Source organism: Oncorhynchus keta, chromosome 1 (assembly GCF_023373465.1).
Source record: "Oncorhynchus keta strain PuntledgeMale-10-30-2019 chromosome 1, Oket_V2, whole genome shotgun sequence".
NCBI lineage: Eukaryota > Metazoa > Chordata > Actinopteri > Salmoniformes > Salmonidae > Oncorhynchus > Oncorhynchus keta.
The window spans coordinates 64573464-64594906 of NC_068421.1; the positions used below are offsets into that span (position 1 = coordinate 64573464).

General features: G+C 42.4%; 1 protein-coding gene across 10 annotated transcripts in view; it reads right to left on the reverse strand.

Annotated features, from left to right (window-relative positions):
* lrrc7 (leucine rich repeat containing 7) overlaps positions 1-21443 on the reverse strand; it is a 170348-nt gene that overhangs the window by 35332 nt on the left and 113573 nt on the right. For all 10 annotated transcript variants that reach the window (XM_035781639.1, XM_035781710.2, XM_035781699.2 and 7 more), the window contains 6 exons: positions 10327-10529; positions 8601-8718; positions 8350-8428; positions 6339-6428; positions 4971-5027; positions 3020-3083 (listed from right to left, as the gene is read on the reverse strand). In XM_035781639.1, coding sequence (XP_035637532.1) covers positions 3020-3083; positions 4971-5027; positions 6339-6428; positions 8350-8428; positions 8601-8718; positions 10327-10515 — 597 coding nt within the window. In that variant the 5' untranslated portion in view covers positions 10516-10529. The remainder of the gene's footprint in view (positions 1-3019; positions 3084-4970; positions 5028-6338; positions 6429-8349; positions 8429-8600; positions 8719-10326; positions 10530-21443) is intronic.

Genomic DNA, 21443 nt, shown 5'->3' on the forward strand with positions numbered 1-21443 from the left:
AGCAATCTAAATCAGACTGATGCAATGCACATTCTATTATCTGCTCAAAAAAAGTATAATTTAGAGTAAACTTCAAACCCCCCCCCAAAAAAGGAAGTTTCCTTCCACTAAGGGTATAAAGAAGGTCATTGGGTAATGGATGCGGTGCTAAAAATGTCCTATGTAGTCGCTGTGTCCCCTATCTGCCCACTACCCTCCCAAAACATCACACACAATCTCCAAATCCCTCATTGAACTCTTGGAGTGTTGTGTGTAGTATGACTCATCAATCCATAACTCACTATCTACAGTAGAGCTGGAGTCAGTACAGTAGCACCACACTATTTTACTTGTAAGTTCAGCGTTAATGAGAAACAAAGAGAAGGGTTGGCATGGTGGACTGTGTTGGCACCTCTACCATGCCTCCTGTTCTCTCCGGATGGAGATTGAACACTTGGATGGTGCTCAGTGCCATGGAGCTTCCTGTGCAGAGGCATGTCCTCTTGTCTGTCTTTGAAGCGCTGCGATGTCATTTCCTCTCTGCTGATGACATCCACTGCTCTGCTCTACTCCGGCCCTCCAAGCACCGGCATCTGCATCCCCCCTCCCCCTCCCCCCCTTCCCTTTCTCCAGGCAGGGACTTTAATTAGGAAACTTTCCTCACTCTCTGCCTGTGACACACAGGACTCAGCATCTGCTCGTGGCTCAGCTGGGCCCACATGTGCTGAGGTCATTGTTTGGTTTCGTCACATGACAATGCCTCTGAAGTTGCAGACGTTTTCACATCTGCATCTTCTGCATGCGTTTAGCCTAGAGCAAGAAGGACAATGTTTTCAGCCTCATTGATATCAATGAGCTGCTTGTGCTGAATGCACATAAGGTGCATAAGATAAGGTCTTCTGAATCCTGGTCTTATACATGTAAATGTTTGCAGTTTAGTAAAACCGAGTAGAAGACTGATTGCCACTAAAATAAGGCATGAGCTGAAATCAGAGCTTTCATAGAGCTTCTGGTTCAGCCAACCTGTTAGAAGCTCTGTTGATTCTGAATTACATTCCAGAGCTTAGTTAAATTAAGGGGAAAGGTGTCTGCCTCTACAAAGAAATACCAATAAACCAGGACGGAATTCTGGGAAAAAAATCAATGAATTCTCCGTGCTGAAAAACACTGATAGAATAATCTAACATTCGCCACAGAAACCATCAGCTGAAGAAATGCAATAGGCATGTTGGCACAAAGTATGGGGCAGACAACAGCTTAAGGAATGCGAGAAAATGCATTATATTTTCCCTGGGCTTCGAAATCAGCAGGCAATAAAGCTAGACTACAGGATTCTATTTGAGGGGAATTGAGATGCAATTGGCAATGTTGCTCACACTATCAGCAAAAAGCAACAGGAGTCCTTGAATGGGGAAGGGATAGGACAAGAGAGGCCATAAGTGGAGGGAGGAAGGCTTGTATTTAAGTAGGACACACAGATTGTGAGTTCAGACTATAGCACCAGGAAGAGTTGATGGGCGCTCTCTCTCTCTGCAGTAACTTGGGGGCTTCAGCAAAGCATGCTTATCACAATGCCAAACCATCTGCTCCCTTGGAACGGGCTGTGCAAATTATGCCTTTTCCTCACTTCCCAAGGACAAAGTCCTGGAAATACTAAAGGTACATCAGACGTGACCGAAAGTATAGACGAGGGGTTCCCAAACTTTTTTGGCCCGCGACCCCATTTTGAGATGAAACATTTTTCGTGACTCCATCATGTAAACAAAGTGACGTAATCAACGGCCAATGTTTACTTTTTTTAAATTGGGGTTATGACAGTCTATTACCAATCAGTCTGACAGTACTTTTGACAGTATTTCAATCTGAAGGAAGTATGTTTTGAAGTGACTGAAATGCATCAGAAAGGTAGTGGGAAGTTCAGAAGACCATCAGGTAATAATTTTGTATGATCTTGATATTATTTTCCCCCCAGGCTGATTTAGTGCCTGGTCTTGTCCACTCTGTTCTAATAAGTCCTGCGTGGCTTGTGGGCTTTGCAGGGAAACAGAAGACACATACGTGTCTTAGAGTCTAATCTTTCAGTGATGGGGTCATAACATTTTGTAGTTTAAACTGTTAAAAAAAATAGAGCCATTTTTAGGAAGAAAACAGAAACAGCTCTGTTTAATACATCAAGCGGCTACCGGCTATGAAGCTAGTTCAATCTTTTTTTATTTAATTTCAGAGTTTCTCTCACAACCCTATTTTCAAATAAGGTGACCCCACATGGGGTTGCGACCCCTCGTTTGAGAAACGCTGGTTCAGACCTTCAACCAACTCCAAACAGAAAAATGCTCTTATGTTTAAAATTCGATGGTTGGAAAACATCACCCAGTCATTCTGAGATGGGTTTGTGTGCCTGTTAAACTTGACCTTGAGTGAGGAGGAGGCAGGTGCTGCCGTGTGCATAGTGAGTGTGTTCCATTGCCACAGTGAGTGTGTTCCATTGCCACAGTGAGTCACAGAGGGGTCCGTGGAGGCAGCCCAGCCCTCAGTCTAACAGCACATTTAGACATGCACAATTAAGGCATCAGTGGGACCTGTGGCACAGAGCATGTCATGCATGGCATCACCCAGCAGCTCTCCCAGGGGCTCCGCAGTCCCAGCACAGTGTGTGATCAGGTTAACCAAGGATGACTTGAAAAGTTACGCACTTGAAAAGCCTCCCTCCCTCCCTGAGCATTCTGCATCCACACACTTCATATTGCCCCATCTTAGATATCACATGGATTGTCGGTCAATAATCATGCAACATTTTAAACTAATCTCACAGTACCTCTCCTATGTACCAGCCATTTCCCATGGCACACTTGCACGCATTCACGCACACATGTACACACACAAACAGCGGGCGGAGGGAGCAGTGCTGGAGACGTAATGAGGGTGCAGAGCAGAGCGAGGGGGGCCCGGCTCGTCTTCCAGGTCTGCTGGGTCATGGCTGCCTGTGTGGTGACAGCTGCTGTCCACGTGACTGCCGTCTTCAAAGGGCCTCTTTTCTTACCAGTTCAGTGAATTCATTGCTTCCCAAGTCTAATCGCTCCAGCTGTGACAGTCTGTGTATTGACCTGCAGCAAACAAGAGGGAAGAGCCTCAGATTCTGGCATAGAAACAAAGTCACCATTTAGAAAGGCCAATCACCAGCCAAACTCCTTCCCAAACAGGCCTCCTGCAACTCTGCCATCGCAGAAGGGACGCCGTGCTTGCCAGATATCCCCACACATTCACATAATATTCACTACAAATATAAATAGCTAAAATCAAAACAATGCAGTTAGTTAATGATTAATATAACATGAAATGGCTTTCTCCATTGCACCATGCAACACCTCAAATGAAACTCTTTCATCCATGCAGTGTACACAGTGTCAGCCGGGGAGAGCAATGTCAGAATGATTTAATCTAGGATGCATTGCACATCATTACTGGTTGTATTGGCTTGCGATTGCAGAGGACCTTTGTCTTGAGTGGTGCGTGTCCATTAGTAAAATCACTAAAGAGGATAGTCTGCCATGTATGTTTTATGTCATGATATACAGCAGCTGGGCCATATAGTTCATTTCAATTATGATGTGAGAACAAACAGATCAGATCCCTCATGGCAGAATATCTCCCCAACCTTGATTACATATCAAAATCCTATTTGTAATCTATACCCTTCCTCTAGGATACACTTTCCTTCCAATGACTCTGTGATAACGTGACACACTCATTAACTGAATGAGGACATTACACTCATCTTCAAGGGGAAACATGTTTGAGTTGGTTTACGCAGATGAATAAACATCCCTTGCTGTGCCACATTAGAGGTGACAGAGGATGAGTGTACTTCATTTGATTCAATCTCTAGTGTGAGGGATGGGGGTGGGGTTATTGTTATGGTGGGATAAAAGTTGTTTTCAAATCAGGACACCTGAGTGAGCCAGCATGCACCAACCAATGTGAGCAGTGTGTGTCTGTCTCTTGGGCACGCAGCGCAACACTCTCCACTATGATAAATCACAACATCACTGGCTGCGCTCCACTAGCTACACACACACCAGTACACACACACTCCAACGTGGGGCCTTCTTCACATTTCATTTAGACATCAAATAACAAGACCACAGCACAGCGCCCCTCCCCTGACACATGCTACCCATCGCACAGAGAGAGACTGATGGCATTTGCTTTAGAAGCTGCTATTTACCATGCTCTTATCTGCCCATTAAGATTCCACCTCAGAATGTTACTCAGGCTATTTGCCCCCCAGCGTGTGATGCAGGGGGAATGGTAAAACCAAAGCCTGCTGTGTTGACGGGTACCTTTGGCAGGGTTGGATTATTCATAGGGACTGAGTAGGCATGCTGGCTGCTAAAGCTGTCAATGCTTCCATTAACAGACACTTTTCATGGCTACTTCAGTGGCTACTTCAGTAGCTCCTCCATAGGAGAGAGGGGACAGACGTGAGGTGGGTAGGCTATGTGTAGGCTGGATGGAGTGGGATGAAGGCTATCATTTATTTGAAGTGCTTGTGGAAGACATGGAGACGTTGCAATAAAATACTCTATTAACTTGTGGATAGATAACACTAAAACAGTTCAACATTGTAGTTCTCTCTATTTCTATGTATCAGTGATATTGGCTGCAAATTATCCAGGCTGTATCACAACTGGCCGTGATTGGGAGTCCCATAGGGCGGCGCACAATTGGCCCGCGTCGTCCGGGTTTGGCCAGTGTAGGCCGTCAATGTAAATAAGAATTTGTTCTTAACTGACTTGCCTGGTTAAATAAAGGTTAAATCATTTTTTTAAATAAAATTATATGTACTTTAGTGAAAAGTATGTTGGCAAAGAGTTTAGTTTCAGCCTGGGATGTCTTTTACTGTACCCTTTCCTTTCCATCCCATGATCAAACACGCCTCTGTAGCTAACTCTAGCTGCCCTGGTGATGTCTCTGCGTGGTGAGTCACTCACTTTGGCATCGTTTTCAGGTGGTTCTCTCGCAGTTCCAGGATCCGTAACTTGGAAAGTCTGAAAGGTAGAGGAGGTCAAAAGCACACACAATCAAGACAAGAAAAACAAAGTAAATTATAGGGAGGGTATATTCCTGGAAACTTTTGAAATTTACCAGAAAATTGCCAGAATTTTCATCTTTCAAGGATTTTATGTAATCTATCACAAGGCATGTAGTGGCCCTTTGGTTACTTCAGATTGTCACAGGTGCCTGTAATAATCTCTGGCACTCTTCGTGGCCTTATCACATGTAAAATACATGAAATAATTGAATAAGAGTAAAAAAAATGGAATGACAAAGCTACAAAACATTATCCTAAATAAAAACGATAAACTCAGGGTTCCAGCATGAAATAACCTTTATACAGTGCATTTGGTGCATTCGGAAAGTATACAGACCCCTTGATTTACAACCTTGTTCTAAAATGTATTAAAACGTTTTTTTCCCCTCATCAATCTACACACAATACCCCATAATCACAAAGCAAAAACATGTTTTACATTTTTTTTGCAAATTCCCCTGTAAAAAGGCTGTAACATAACAAAACGTGGAAAAGGTCATGTGGTCTGAATACTTTTCAAATGCACTGTACAAACTTTGATTTATTTTACTATGTCAATATGTATTTGTTGTCAATATTTTGGCGTCAAACTGGTGGTTGCTTTGAAAAATGTCAATAGTTGGAAGAGTTACAGATTTAATTCAAAATAATTCCATTTGTTGACAAGATGCTTTTTTCATTAATTATTATATTTTCTCTTGAACCTTATGGTATATCTATTAGAAACTCATGGACAATATGGACATAATAAATGCATACTATATATGAATATATTTTTTTTTACAGTTATCCAAGTAGAAATGACCAAATTTACGATAGATTGCCTTAGATTTTCTGTTAATTACCAAAATTACTGAAGATTACAGTAACTTAGGTAAATTAACCTTAGTAGTAATAAATGTTAATGATATGCATAGGACTGTCAAGTATTGGATCAGAAAACATGACACCCCAACGTTAAATTCCATTACACTGAGCCCAAGAGCAATACCACTGCTGTTTTGATGAACTGTTACTTTATGTTCAATTCATCACCAAACCAGAGAGGAGATGCTGCTAAACCCATTGCTTTATTAAAGCCCCAGGCTGGTGCTTTTTACCAGGCGTTGTGTGCAGAGAATAAAGAACAGTCTGTTGACAATATAAACCCACCCAGGCATACTTGTAATGGAGCGCAGAATAAAAGCTCCAATCCAAACCCTATACATACACAGAGGGCCCAAGGACCCACAGACGCAGAGCAGGGTACTACATAAGCTGAGCTCACCTGCCAAAGTTGGCGGGGAGGTACTCCAGAAAGGCGTCGTTTAAGAAGAGCTGTGTCAGGTTGAGGAGCTGGGTGAAGCCGTCTGGGAGCCTGCAGTGGAGAGATTGAAAATGAGAGAGAGGGAAGGGAATAGAGAAAATTGTAGAAAGAAAGAGAGCAGGTTCCTGTTAGTTGGTGCCAGGGTACAGGATTTACAGAGGCTAAGGACCTCAGACACATTTAAAGTCAGGCTAAATGTTAGCCCACCCCATTCCCATGACAACTCCCCTGAACCAGCTCCACTCAGCACTGTCAGAAAAGCTAGCACACTGCAGCACTACAGAATGACTCATACTCATACCTTGGTGCCCCAAGGTTCAATATTCAGGCCCACTATTGTTTACAACAAATATAAATAACATTGGTAATGCTGCAAAAAATGTATATAATTGTAAGCAGATGAGACAGTGTTGTATTCCATTGCTCTATCGGTTAGCCAAGCCTTTTCACATTTTAAGTCAGATTTTCAAGCACTGCAGAGGTCACTTTTTGATCTAAAGTTAGTGCTAGATGCAAAGAAAATACATGCTTTTTTTCTAGGTCCCAAAAAACAAGATTTAAATTCATATGTAATGCCTAGTTTGAACGGTACACAAATTGAGCGAGTTCCTTCCTACAAATATCATGGTAGCTGGCTTGGTGAAAAACCTTCGTTTAAAAAACGTCACTGAGCTTTACAGAAACAAGCATGTCTGACTTTTGTTAATAGGAAGGAAATTGTCCAGGCCACTTGAATGTTTATTTTAGATTCTGGGGATATTATCTATACGCTTGCAGCAGCAGCTACACTTAAACCACTAGATGCTGTTTCATTGTGCCCTTAGGTTTATTACTGGTGATAGTTGTACAACTCACCATTGTGTTTTGTATCAAAAAATGGGTTGGGCCTCTTTGTATGTAAGGAGAAAGCAGCATTTTCTTGTGTTTATCTACAAAGCACTCATGTAGAAACATCCTATGTATCTATCATCATTAATTAAATGTAGACGTATAAAATGGCCAAACCCAGGCTCAGACTTGGATAACAGCGGAGGCCCCTTCAGTCTCTACAGAGCTGGGTAAAGCTGATTTTAATTTTCTGGCACCATTTATGTGAGATCTCTGAAATGAGATGTTCTGGTCCCCATTGGTCAGTTCTGAGTACTGATCAGAGACCTTTACGTTGATAAATGTGTCTGTTTTTTCTTAATATGTTTGGAAACATTGTGTATTGTGTGTTTGCCGTATTTATGCAGGGCTCATCTGTAAAAGAGACCCTAGTCTCAGTATAATAAAAAGCCAATCAGTAATACATCCTTACTCTAGTCTACGAGGAGCCATTTGTTTGTCAACCTATGATTTTCCACCAAAAAAATGCTAAATGTATGGCGTAAAAATGTTCAGTGGCAGAGCAACTCCTTATGGCTTTTCAATGTATTTAATAGCAGGAGTCACGTCATGTCATGAACTAGCAAAGAGACCTGCATTACCCTCTGTAAGGACAGAAAACAACTCAAAATCAAATTTATTGGTCACATACACATGGTTAGCAGATGTTAATGCGAGTGCAGCGAAATATTCCATATTTAACAAATGGCATATTTACACAATGCAGTATCAATTAAGATAATTAACAGAAATGTCTTAGTTTAACATTGATGGAATTGTTTCTATTCTTCTATTCAAATCATTTCAATTCAGAAAAAAGCCTCAGATACACAAATAGAACAATCTCCCATGTAGTTATTTGCCTCTATGTTTATCTGTTAGAGTTGCTCTGGGGCGATTTTGGAAAATATTAAAAAGATTATGGGTCAATTTCTACAGCCATTTTTACTGAAATATTAATGGATGTTTCTTACTGAGGTCATCTGTGGTTGTTGCTTGGTACATAACGACAGACACAGCTGTTGGCGATGATAGTACAGCATTACCATTGTCCCTATAGACTACAGCCATTCCACCACAACGATACACTTCTCTCTTCACTTACTTGGCAATGGGATTTACACTGGCCTCCACAACAGATAAGCATTTACAGCATTTAATGTTGTCTGGGAACTCTTGAATACCTAAAGACGGAATGGAATAGAAACATGTTTGTCATTCATAACCAATTACCACTCATGCCTCATCCTTTTGTACATCATGCAAACATTTAGAGTCACAGTATCAGTAGAGAGTAGAGATTTCGAATAGATCAGAGTAGAAACTATCAGAGATTGATGGATCTCACTCGCTTACCGTTTTTACTGATGTCCAACTCCCTCAGGTTTACAAGGCTGGCTATGGTGGTTGGCAGGTTTGACAGGTCATTGTCAGGCATGCTCAGCTTCCGGAGAGCCTGACAGTTAAATAGTTGCTTTAGAAAGAGAGAGGCAGGATAGAAGAAACACAAGTTTTACTCTTAGAGTTGAAAGAGTGTAGACTTGGTGAGACTTCATGCATTGAGTTTCAATGAGGCTGGTCTCAAGTGATGCGATGCTGTTAAATGAGTAAAGTCTCAACATTCTAACAGGTTTCCCATTGATCACTGTAAGAGCAGAGGTAACAGAGAGAGATAAAGGGTGCTATACAGAATTATAGTGTGCATGTGCATCACAGCATGCCACTTGATGTTTGAGATAACAGGTTACAAATTACCATCACAGTGTATCATGAATAATGAATAGATCAGCTTTTACATTCAAAGCCAGCCAATACAGTATCAGCAAGCGCCTTCTCCTATATTTGACTGCAGTCCATTCCTTTCTCCATGAAAAGGAGAGAATAGAAAGGGTGACGTTCTGAGTCTCTGCATCCCAAACAGCACCTTATTCCCTATATGGCCCATGGGGCTCTGGTTAAAAGTAGTGCACTACAAAGGGAAGAGGGTGCCATTTGAGATGCAGTCAAGGAGACATTACAGTCCAGTTACATTACATTACTATAACATGCCCATTATGAGAGGCCATTACTCTTTAAGAGCAGTAAGAGCCAGAGGGGGAGTAGCTACAACAATGAAGACTGGAGAGGAGAGCCAGCATTGTCCAGTCCTGCCCAGGGCATCACTCTGATACATGAGCCACACTTACATAAAGGACCACACACTCTGGGTCTATCAATGCCTGGTCTTATGCAACCCTGTAAGGAGCCACACTGGCCCTGAACTCTCTTCACAAAGACCCTAACCTAACGTAGCAGGCGTAAAAGAAAATGCCTGAGCGGGGTCCCCATATCCGGGTGTCATGAGAAAAAGAAGTTGAAGATACCGAAGTCGGTTTCTGCTGACTTAAAGCATCTAATTGGGAGTTTGTTGATGAACACTGAAATTTCATGAAATGTAGTAATTCCACTGAAACACTCTGAAGGATATCACAGTTAATTGCACTGTAAACATTCAGCCAATACATTGTTGGATTTCAATGTTGTACTAAACGAATACGATGTATTCAGCCAGGGGTTTCAATTTAAAACAAATACACTATTGTCAAGATTGTAATAGATCTCCGTTGAAAGTCTTAACGAAAGCTACATTCACAGATTGTATTGTTTTCAGTTCAATGTGAAGGTCAGACAAGAGTCAGCAAGTCCATTTGTGTTTCGCTCTCTGCTTCATAAGCAGCTCATTTACAGACAGGAAGGACATTGCGGCACTGTTTGGTCTGTGGGGTCTGGTTAGCCTGGCAACTTATTTAGCCAATCAACACTGAGCGCCACATGAAGAGAGAGTGCATCGAGCTGAGATAACGTTTCCATCGATCATTACGACATGCTTTAGTAATGTGGGGAAAATTCAAGGGAATGACTGTTGTCTGAACTATTTGGCTTTATAGAGCCTCTTTTATACAGTTCACCCCTTTCATTTCCCAGCCCCAGCCTCAACCCCAGCCGCAGCCTTGTCCCCAGCCTTGTCCCCAGCCTCGTCCCCAGCCTCAGTCCCAAACCCAGGCCCAGCCCTGTCCCCAGCCTCAGCCCCAGCAGAACCCACCTTGGGCAGCTCCTCGATCTGGTTGGCATCCAGGTAGAGTTCCTCTAGCGTGCGCTCAAAGCTGAATATCTCCTTGGGCACCTGCTGCAGGCTGCAGTGGGAGTAGTCCAGCACTGAAATGACCTCCTCCTCACCCCGGAAGCACCGGCATGGCACCAGGCGCCCAATGATCTTCCTCTTAGTCGTCATCTCCAGACACTGCACTGTTTAGGGGGAGGAGGAGATGGAGGAGGAGAAGAGAGAAGAAGGAAAGAAAGGGAGAGAATGTCAATGTACCGCATTTCAATCCCATATTAATGTGTGCTGACGCCAGGCTAGCGTGTCCTGAGTTATCGACAACATAAACTAGCCGAGCGTTCCTCTGACCCACTCTGCTTTAAATAATCTCCCCACTGCTTGGCCCACGCCTCACCATCCCCATGATTAGGTCAGGACAGCATTGCAGAAGATTAAATGTAATTAGCCGCAGCCATGCTGAACCACGGTCGTCGACCAGGCTCTTAATTGTCTCCGACAAAGTTAAGTGCATTTAGCCAACCTGAGTCAAAGCCACTATTCACACTGTTACAAAGCACAGCAATACCATCATACCAGTGCCACATCCTAATTATACTGAAGAAAAATATAAACTCAACATGTAAAGTGTTAGTCCCATGTTTCATGAGCTGAAATAAAATATACCAGAAATGTTCCATACACATAAAAAGCTTATTTCTAAAAATGTTGGTGCACAAATTTGTTTACATCCCTGTTAATGATAATTTCTCCTTTGCCAAGATAATCCATCCACCTGACAGGTGTGGCATATCAAGAAGCTGATTAAACAGCAAGATCATTACACAGGTGCACCTTGTGCCAGGGACAATAAAAGGCTACTCTAAAATGTGCAGTTTTGTCACACAACACAATGCCACAGATGTCTCAGGTTTTGAGGGAGTATGCAATTGGCATGCTGACTGCAGCAATGTCCACTAGAGCTGTTGGCAGAGAATTTAATGTTAATTTCTCTACCATAACCTTCTCTCCAACGTTGTGTTAGAGATTTTGGCAGTTCGCTCAGGACCTCCACATCTGGCTTGTCTGAGACCTGCCACCCAGACAGCTGATGAAACTGAGGAGTGGCTCCCCAGCGCCCCTGCCAGTCATGTGAAATCCATAGAATAGGGCCTAATGAATGTATTTCAATTGACTGATTTCCTTATATAAACTGTAACTCAGTAAAATCGTTGAAATTGCTGTTGCGTTGTGGTTGCGTTTATATTTTTGTTCAGTATAGTTTACATCAACTACCAAGGAGAAGTATAGTCATTTCACACAAATAAAAATGTAATATTCTGCTCTGGACAACAACTCCTAAGCACTATTTCTTAGGGCTAAAGGAGATTTACTGGATAAAGTAAATGGTAGATATCAGAGCTCATAAAATGTACTATTATTAGCATACATTCTCCATCTGTCTTTTTTCACTATCACAAAACTGTGCAAATGATGCCACTTATCAATACGTACAAGGTACACAAAGTAAGGTAGTATAAGCTGAAATATCTCTGTAAGTGTAAATCCTCTAGTCCAAAGTGGTTATGTGTGCCTATCCACAGTCTTTAATATATTGAATAATAGAAAGGAGACAAACATTGGACTAACAATAAATAGACACGGATCTGGACGTGATTAATTTGTTAGTGATCAGTCAGCAATAGAATAGTCTCTCACAAAGCCTCTCTGCACATCGCCACTGGTTAACTAACGGTGGAACATGTTTATGTGAAGACAAGGAACATGTTCGTGTGAAGACAATTTGCACTAAATAATTAGCAGCTCTGCACTCAAAATTATAGAAGACAATTAGTATGAATGTGTCCTATTTCCAAGTAACGATGTGGTAAGATCTGAGTTGTATCTGAGTTTATAGAGTCTGCGAGACCATATTCCTTTCTCTTGGAGATTGTATAAACAGTTTTTCCCAATGGGCTCAGGAGTGGCAAAGGTTGAGTCATGCTTTCCCCCGAAACATGACCAGCCAAGCCTCGCTTCTTGAAACCCACTCGCTTAACCCGGAAGCTAGCTGCACCCATGTGTCTGAGGAAACACCGTTCAACTGACGACCGAAGTCAGCTAACTGGGGTCGAACCCCAGGCTGCAGCGACGCCGCAACACTGCGATGCAGTGCCTTGCACCACTCGGGAGGCCATGATGAGATCTTTTGAACAAAAGTCAATCATTCCCCCAATTAAATAACATTTCTAGTAATAAAGCAGTGGTATAAATGTGATTAGAAATGGGGTGGTTCGAGCCCTGAATGCTGATTGGCTGACAGCCGTGGTGTATTAGACCATATACCACAGGTATGACAAAACATTTATTTTTACTGCTCAAATTACGTTGGTAACCAGTTTATGATAGCAATAAGGCACCTCAGGGGTTGTAATGTATTGTGTCGTGCCTAAGAACTGCCATATACCACACCACCTCGTGCCTTATTACTTAAATGTACCCTTGTGATAATTAAAACATTCTTCTATTATACTGAACCCATCGTTCAGTCTCTGCTGGGAAATCAATGCCAAATTAACAATATACTTGTTTATCATTTTAGTTTTTCCTGTTTTAGTCCTTGTAAATACCACATTAAACACCACTAAAAATACCAAGACGTGAAGCTGTGATTGTCCCCTAACCTAGGGCTGCTCTATGCCACTACAACTAGCGTGTGAATTGCACTGTCCCTCTATAAATCCATCGTTCACTGTAACGTCACTGTAAGATTTTTGTCTATGTTTATTTTGAAAGATGCAGTCACATCAGTTCTGGCAGTCAAACGAGGTTATTCATCATAGGCTAAAACCATATGATGAGATTTGGATTCCTACAGACGCAGCAGTAGCTGTGTAGTGTGTACAGTATGTAGAGTTAGATGTCGAGATTTGGGGCCCAGCTAGCGTGGCTGCTGGCGGGAGGACAGCTGTGCAGGTGGAGAGCAGGGGCAGCTGGGTACTGATCCACAGCCCCCACCAGCCAGTAGTGACTCCACAGCGAACAGGCTGGGTCCCACCACTCATCTTTGTTTTTCACCCAAAAACACACACACAACAACAATGGCTATAGCACAGGCAGAACAACCTTCTTTCCAGAAGCCACATTTTCCATGTATTGGTCTTTGTATTGTTCTGAAATCCTATTGTAAAGGAGACAAACAGCCCTGTTTTAATCGGAGCACCTTGTAAAGAGCCTCTCTCCACTACTATAGAGCAGAGCAGAGCAGGGAGATAAATGATATTTCAGCTTGGGAGACATAAAGCCGGTATGGAGCCGGGCTCTCTGGGGGCAGGAGTATATCACACAAGGTCACAGTGAAATCCCTCTATCACATCCCCACTCCTACTTCCAGGAACACAGCAGCAGCTGCCAGTTCCCTCTCCTCTTCTCTTCAGTCCTCACACACACAGCAGCATCAGGGGTCACACCCACAGAGAGGTGTCAACAGCCAATCAAAATGCAGGGAAGAGGCTGTCTGAGCAGCACAAAAAATACCCTTAGAAATATCCAGCAACTTCGTGTGGGTTTCCTAATCAGATCCTTTGAGTGAGATCCCTGCTCTTATGACTGGTTGTATAGCATAGAGCTAGAGGGCCTCTCATAGAAGTATAATTCTGATTATATAGGGCCTCTTCACACAGATCAGACCTGCAGGACTCCAGTGCTAGGCTCAGCTGCCTGTGTGTGAGAATATTCCCAATGGGGCTAGAGAGAGAGAGAAGTGACAGAGAGTGGTGAAGGTGAAGACAGGCAGCAGAGAGAAAGAAGAAGCAGCATCAGCCAGACAAGATAAGGTCTCCTTAATCTCCACACTATTCAAGAAAGCTGACTGACAAAGCCACAGCAAGATTTTAAACACTTGATCCACAGCGTGTGAAATGTATCTATTTGTTTTAGGCACCATTCATTGTAAGACTATGGTTATCTTACATAGCAATCCTAAACAATTCAGAAATGTGAAAACGAACTGATGCCAATACTATGTTCTCTCTACAACCAACAATAAACGAGTGTTCAAATTCCTGATCAAGATTAGCTGCATTACACAATCAATGAACCCTATAACCCACTGAATCTAATTTTTCTGTAAGATGAATTGCCTCTAGAACAGAAAGATTGCATAAGACTGAATGAGTTCATCAGCAATCTGACATTGTGGGAAATCTATGGACTCAATCTATGGTCTCAGTTAGGTTGGTCTCATTTACTCTAAGAGCAGGGTGAAGAGGTACCCCAACGCTTAATCAAGTCAAATCGAGTATTGGAGTATACATAACAAAGTAACATACGCATATGCCTGTAATGCAAAATGTATCACTTGTTGAATTGTATACAGTTTATTGAGCTTCTATTTTGAATATCCTTTTGTATACAGTACAATGACTATTATTCTATTCTCTCCAGTCTACCAAGTGTCAGAGAGAAAAGGAAACAGTAAAAGAAGAGCACTTTGGTATGTTGTGTTATCATCAGTCAGTTCTGCTCAGGGTGCTATGGAAACTACATGACGCATGAGCAGATTCTGCAGAGGTGAGGAGCGAGGACACCGGCTCAGCTCCATCTCTATCTCTCTCTGTCAGCCATTCTATGGGAACAGCTCTGCTGATTAGATTTAATTCGCTAGACGAGTCATTCTAAATGTCTCTAACGTGAGCCCTCACTCTTGAGTATAAAATATGTACTCTTTTGTTGGCTTATCAAGAGCACTGCTGAGAATATGCACAAGAATGGAGATGTTGCCTGTAAAATAAGTTTATTTTTGGCTACAGATTTCAATAAAAAGCCAGCTCTGTCTTATTTTTTGAAGGAAAGTTGTCATTTGTGTCTATATCCGTGGCTCCGGTGAGCAAACCCTTCTCTCCCAGGAAATGTGGATCAGCAGACCACTGTACATACTCATTATAAATGCATGCGTACCCCAACAGCTGAATTCCTCAGGGTCAGCTAGCAGCCAACTTTATATATATATGCCATTTAGCAGACGCTTTTATCCAAAGCGACTTACAGTCATGTGTGCATACATTCTACGTATGGGTGGTCCCGGGGATCGAACCCACTACCCTGGCGTTACAAGCGCCATGCTCTACCAACTGAGCTACAGAAGGACCACTTTACAAACGCAGCTCCTCCCAATAGCTCCAATCCGTTACCACGGTAACCATCTTTAAGGGGTCAATGTATTTTATAGACAATTGTATTTATTTATCTGACAGTTGATATTACACACGTTCAGGAACCAAGGAAAATAAGCTTTGATTTAGATGTCCAGAGAGTGTTGTGTAATACCCTTGTTAAAATCAAGTAGCGTTTATTTGTTATAATTACATTGTATTAGATATAAAAGGTGATCGAATTGCTCCTGAAGTGTAATGTCATTAATGCATTTTAAAGAAATATTTCTTTAATGTACAAGTGAATAGATTAGTTTACTTTGAAGTTTTGACCAATATGGTAGCTTGTTAAGCTGAGGCCAATGGGAGAGTTGACCTGGTTAACAGGAGGCCTGAGAAAGAGAGGTTGAAGAAAGAAAAAAGAGTTGTTGAAAAAAGGACGAGGAGACATTATCAGTGTTGGTGAAGAAAAACTATAAAAGAAGAAGATAACAGTATAACAAAACCCATATCGACGAGTTTTGGAGGGAAATACTGATTTTTATTTTATTAGAAATTTATATTTATTTTGGTAAGAAAGACTTAGTAGAGACTGAAGCTACCGTTTCATCGTGGAGGTATTTGACAGCCTCGAAGTTAGCCTAGTATCGTGCGAGACCTGGAGAGAATTGCTTGTGGAAAATACAGTGGGGAGAACGAGTATTTGATACACTGCCGGAAACGTATGATCTCTGTAATTGCAAACAAATGTTTCTGTTCCAAATATTAAGTTCTGCTTTTCTTATGTATCAAATACTTATGTCATTCAATAAAATGCTAATTAATTACTTCAAAATCATACAATGTGATTTTCTGGATTTTTGTTTTAGATTCCGTATATTTACCTTGCCAGAAAACATCTCGAAGGCATGTTCATATTGTGGTTAACCAAGTATGGTCATTCTCCAAAACATGACCTCTTCTAAAGGAACACGGTATAGTTGTGTTGAAGTTGCTTTTTTAAATCAAAAACAGAGTCCATGGTCTGTTGGCAGCATACTGTATACTGTACGTTGTAAAGCACAAAATAATTGATTGCAAATTAATTACTTAAAAATCATACAATGTGATTTTCTAGATTTTTGTTTTATATTCCGTCTCTCACAGTTGAAGTGTACCTATGATAAAAAATTACAGACCTCTACATGCTTTGTAAGTAGGAAAACCTGCAAAATCGGCAGGGTATCAAATATTTGTTCTCCCCACTGTAAATGAGTTCATGTTTCCATGGCATATCTGTTGCTGCTAAGGAGTACTGTCTGGATTGATAGCTGTGCTTGCTCTGGATCTTGTGAGGACACCTACACAGAACTGCTATACTTCCCTGAGGAAATATCAACTAATAGTGAGTAACCATAATGGTGGGGTTCTTCGGGACTTCGTGTGTGTCGTAATTTTTTTTCAGCTCCAAAGCAAGCTTGTAAGTAATTTGGACAATGGTTGTATTATTTTTCATTTCTTTTGATGTGATACATTGAAAATGTGATAATATGATTGATAATAGGATTGGTTTACAGAAGAAGGCTAAAAAGTATGTATTTTTCCTCTGTGAACAATATGTTAATAAGGATGGATGCTGCGGAAGTGATTGAGAGCTATGCCTTCCTTGCCTGGCTGTAAATAATGGAAGATTACAGTGAACATGAAGGAAAATGGGCTTAGGGTAAATAAATCAAGCAATCTGTAAAAGGTAATTGTAGCACTGGGGCTTATTCACAGAGCCTGGGCAGAGCCTGGCCCCCTGACAGAAAGACAGACAGACAGAGCCTGGCCCACTGACAGAAAGACAGACAGACAGAGCCTGGCCCACTGACAGACAGAAAGAAAGAAAGAAAGAAAGAAAGAAAGAAAGAAAGAAAGAAAGAAAGAAAGAAAGAAAGAAAGAAAGGGGTTAGGTCGGGGTGTGACTAAGCAGCGTGCCCAGGAGGAGCAGGGATCCTGGGCCTGGGAGGAAAGCCAGGAGTGGAGGACATCCTGGACTTGGGATGAAATAATGGCAGGAGACAAAAGCCTGCCATGGAAGCAGGAGGAAACAGCGAAAGAGGGACAGCGACGACACCGGGGTTCATGGCCACGATGTAGGCCCAAGAAGCAGCCTCAAAAAAAATTGGGGAGGGGCACACGGGGTGGTCGGTGACGCTGAGGGGTGAGTCAGAGACCATGGAGGAAGCGTTGGATAGATTGAGAGAGAGGGAATGGAGCGGTGAGATAGAGACCTTCGAGGAGCGGTTGGCGAAATGTGAAGAAAGTGAAGCGGAAGAGCTGTTGGTTTGGCTGGAGAGGCAAGACAGTCGCCCTGAGGAGTGTGTTAGCCGTCCGATGCCACCTGTGCCAGCTCTCCGCACTCACTTTGAGGAGAGTGTCATCGTTCCGGTACAATGTTTTCAGGTTCTATGCACCGTGTCTCCAGTGCACCTCCACAGCCCAGTGCATCCTGTGCCAGCCCCCCGCATTTGCAGAGCGAAGGTTGTCATCTGTCCAGGACACATTGTGCCAGCTGTATGCTCCAGACCTCCAGTGCGCCTCCACAGCCCGGTATGCCCTTTGCCAGCTCCACGCACCAGGCCTGCAGTGCGTCTCCCCAGCCTGGTACACCCTGTGCCAGCTCCACGCACTAGAGCCTCCAGCGATGGTCTGCAGTCCGAAGCCTCCGGCGACTATCCACGATACGGTCCCTCCGGCGACGATCCACTGTCCAGTTCCTCTGGCTAAAATCCATGGTTCGGTTCCTCCTGCGACGATCCACAGTCCGGATTCTCCAGCGACGATCTTCGGGCCGGGGCTTCCGGCGACGATCCACGGCCCGGTTCCTCTGGCGACGATCCATGGTCTGGAGCTTCAGGCGACGATCCCCGCACCAGAGGCACCACCGAAGTGGGCTGATCCGCAAGCGGAACGGGGTCTACGTCCCGCACCGTAACCGCCACCGAGGCTAGATGCCCACCCTCCCCTATAGAGTCAGGTTTTGCGACCGGAGTCAGCACCTTTGGGGGAGGGGTACTGTCACACCCTGACCTTAGAGATTCTTTATTCTCTATTTTAGGTTAGGTTGGGGTGTGACTAGGGTGGGCATTCTAGTTTCTTTATTTCTAGGTTGGCCTGGTATGGTTCCAAATCAGAGGCAGCTGTCTATCATTGTCTCTGATTGGGGATCATACTTAGGCAGCCTTTTCCCACCTGTTGGTTGTGGGATCTTGTTTGTGTATTGTTGCCTTGAGCATTGCATAGCTTCACATGACTTTATTTCTTCTTTATTGTTTTTTGCCGGTTCACGTTAAATAAAGATGATGAATCCAACCCACGCTGCATTTTGGTCAGATTCTTATAACAACGTTCGTGACACAGTCAGAGACAGAGACAGACAGAGCCTATAGCCTGGGACACATTGACTAGGATGCTACCAGTATTAAAACTATTCAAAAGCTCCATGCATCCTGTATATCTAATCATTCCATATTCAATGATCTGTAATGTTTTATGTAAATATTCTGTCATAATGCCTACACAAGGTTGTCATAAACTTGCCTTACACCGTGACATTACATTTAATGACGTTCTATTGCAAAGTTTGGCGTAGCCAGCCTTGGAGGCACTATACAGCCTAGTGTAGTAGACTAGTGTTACAACACACTATATAGCCTAGTGTGCTAGACTAGTGTTACAGTTTACTAAAGGGAATGCCGCAGGTACAGTTGAAGTCTGAAGTTTACATACACCATACAGCCAAATACATTTAAACTCAGTTTTTCACAATTCCTGACATTTAATCCCAGTAAAAATTCCCTGTCTTATGTCAGTTAGGATCACCACTTTATTTTAAGAATGTGAAATGTTAGAATAATAGAAGAGAGAATGATTTCTTTCAGATTTTATATTTTTTCATCACATTCCCAGTGGGTCAGAAGTTTACATACAATGAATTAGTATTTTGTAGCATTGCCTATATATTGTTTAACTTGGGTCAAATGTTTCGGGTAACCTTCCACAAGCTTCCCACAATAAGTTGGGTGAATTTTGGCCCATTCCTTCTGACAGAGCTGGTGTAACTGAGTCAGGGTTGTAGGCCTCCTTGCTCAGACACACTTTTTCAGTTCTGCCCACAAATGTTCTATAGGATTGACGTCAGGGCTTTATGCCACTGCCATTTTGCCACAACTCTGGAAGTATGCTTGGGGTCATTGTCCATTTGGAAGACCCATTTGTGACCAAGCTTTAACAACCTGACTGATGTCTTGACATGTTGCTTCAATATATTCACATCATTTTCCTACCTCATGACGCCATCTATTTTGTGAAGTGCACCAGTCCCTCCTGTAGCAAAGCAACCCCACAACATGATGCTGCCACCCCCGTGCTTCACGGTTGGGATAGTGTTCTTCGGCTTGCAAGCATCCCCCTTTTTCCTCCAAACATAAATTACATTGATCATTATCACCAAACAGTTATATTTTTGTTTCATTAGACCAGGGGACATTTCTCCAAAAAGTATGATCTTTGTTCCCATGTGCAGTTGCAAACCGTAGTCTGGCTTTTTATGGCGGTTTTGGAGCAGTGGCTTCTTCCTTGCTGAATGGCCTTTCTGTCACGTTCTGACCTTAGTTCTTTTATTATGTCTTTGTTTTAGTATGGTCAGGGCATGAGTTGGGTTGGTTGTCTATGTTAGTTTTTCTATGATTTGCTATTTCTGTGTTTGGCCTGGTATGGTTCTCAATCAGAGCCAGCTGTCAATCATTGTCCCTGATTGAGAACCATATTTCGGAAGCCTGTTTTCTATTGTGTTTCGTGGGTGATTCTTTTCTGTTCTGTGTTTTATGTATGCACCGTACAGGACTGTTTCGGTTTCATTTCGTTCTCTTTGTTGTTTTATTATTTAGTGTTCTGAGTTATAAATAAATATAATGAACATTTACCATGCTGCGCATTGGTCCTCCGATCCTTCTTACTACTCCTCCTTAGAAGAGGAGGACGAGAATCGTTAACCTTTCAGGTTATGTCAATATAGGACTTGTTTTACTGTGGATATAGATACTTTTGTACCTGTTTCCTCCAGCATCATCACAAGGTCCTTTGCTGTTGTTCTGGGATTGATTTTCACTTTTCACACCAAAGTATGATCATCTCTAGGAGACAGAACGCGTCTCCGTCCTGAGTGGTATGACGGCTGCGTGGTCCCATGGTGTTTATACTTGCGTACTATTGTTTGTACAGATGAACGTGGTACCTTCAGGCATTTGGAAATTGCTTCCAAGGATGAACCAGACTTGTAGAGGTCTAAAAACTTTTCTGAGGTTTTGGTTGATGTTTTTTGATTTTCCCATGATCTCAAGCAAAGAGGCACTGAATTTGAAGGTAGGCCTTGAAATACATCCACAGGTACACCTCCAATTGACTCAAATGATGTCAATTAGCCTATCAGAAGCTTTAAAGCCGTGACATCATTTTCTGGAATTTTCCAAGCTGTTTAAAGGCACAGTCAACTTAGTGTATGTAAACTTCTGACCCACTGGACTTGTGATACAGTGAATTATAAGTTAAATAATCTGTCTGTAAACAATTGTTAGAAAAATTACTTGTGTCATGCACAAAGTAGATGTCCTAACTGACTTGCCAAAACCATAGTTTGTTAATAAGAATCTTGTGAAGTGGTTGAAAAACGAGTTTTAACGATTCCAACCTAAGTGTATGTAAACTTCCGACTTCAACTTTATATCAGACAGGTATTAGTCAATAACAGGACATTGATTTAATATTTTAGGGCAGTTGAACTTGTTTGAAGAGAAAAACACTAAAATCTCTACAATAACAATCCCATAAGCCCTCTGTCACAATTTGTTAATAGCGTATACAAGCAAGGTGTGTTGTTTGCCACCTACAATTCAGACATCAGTCAATTGACATGTACTGTCACGAGTTTGTACTGTCTAGCAGCCA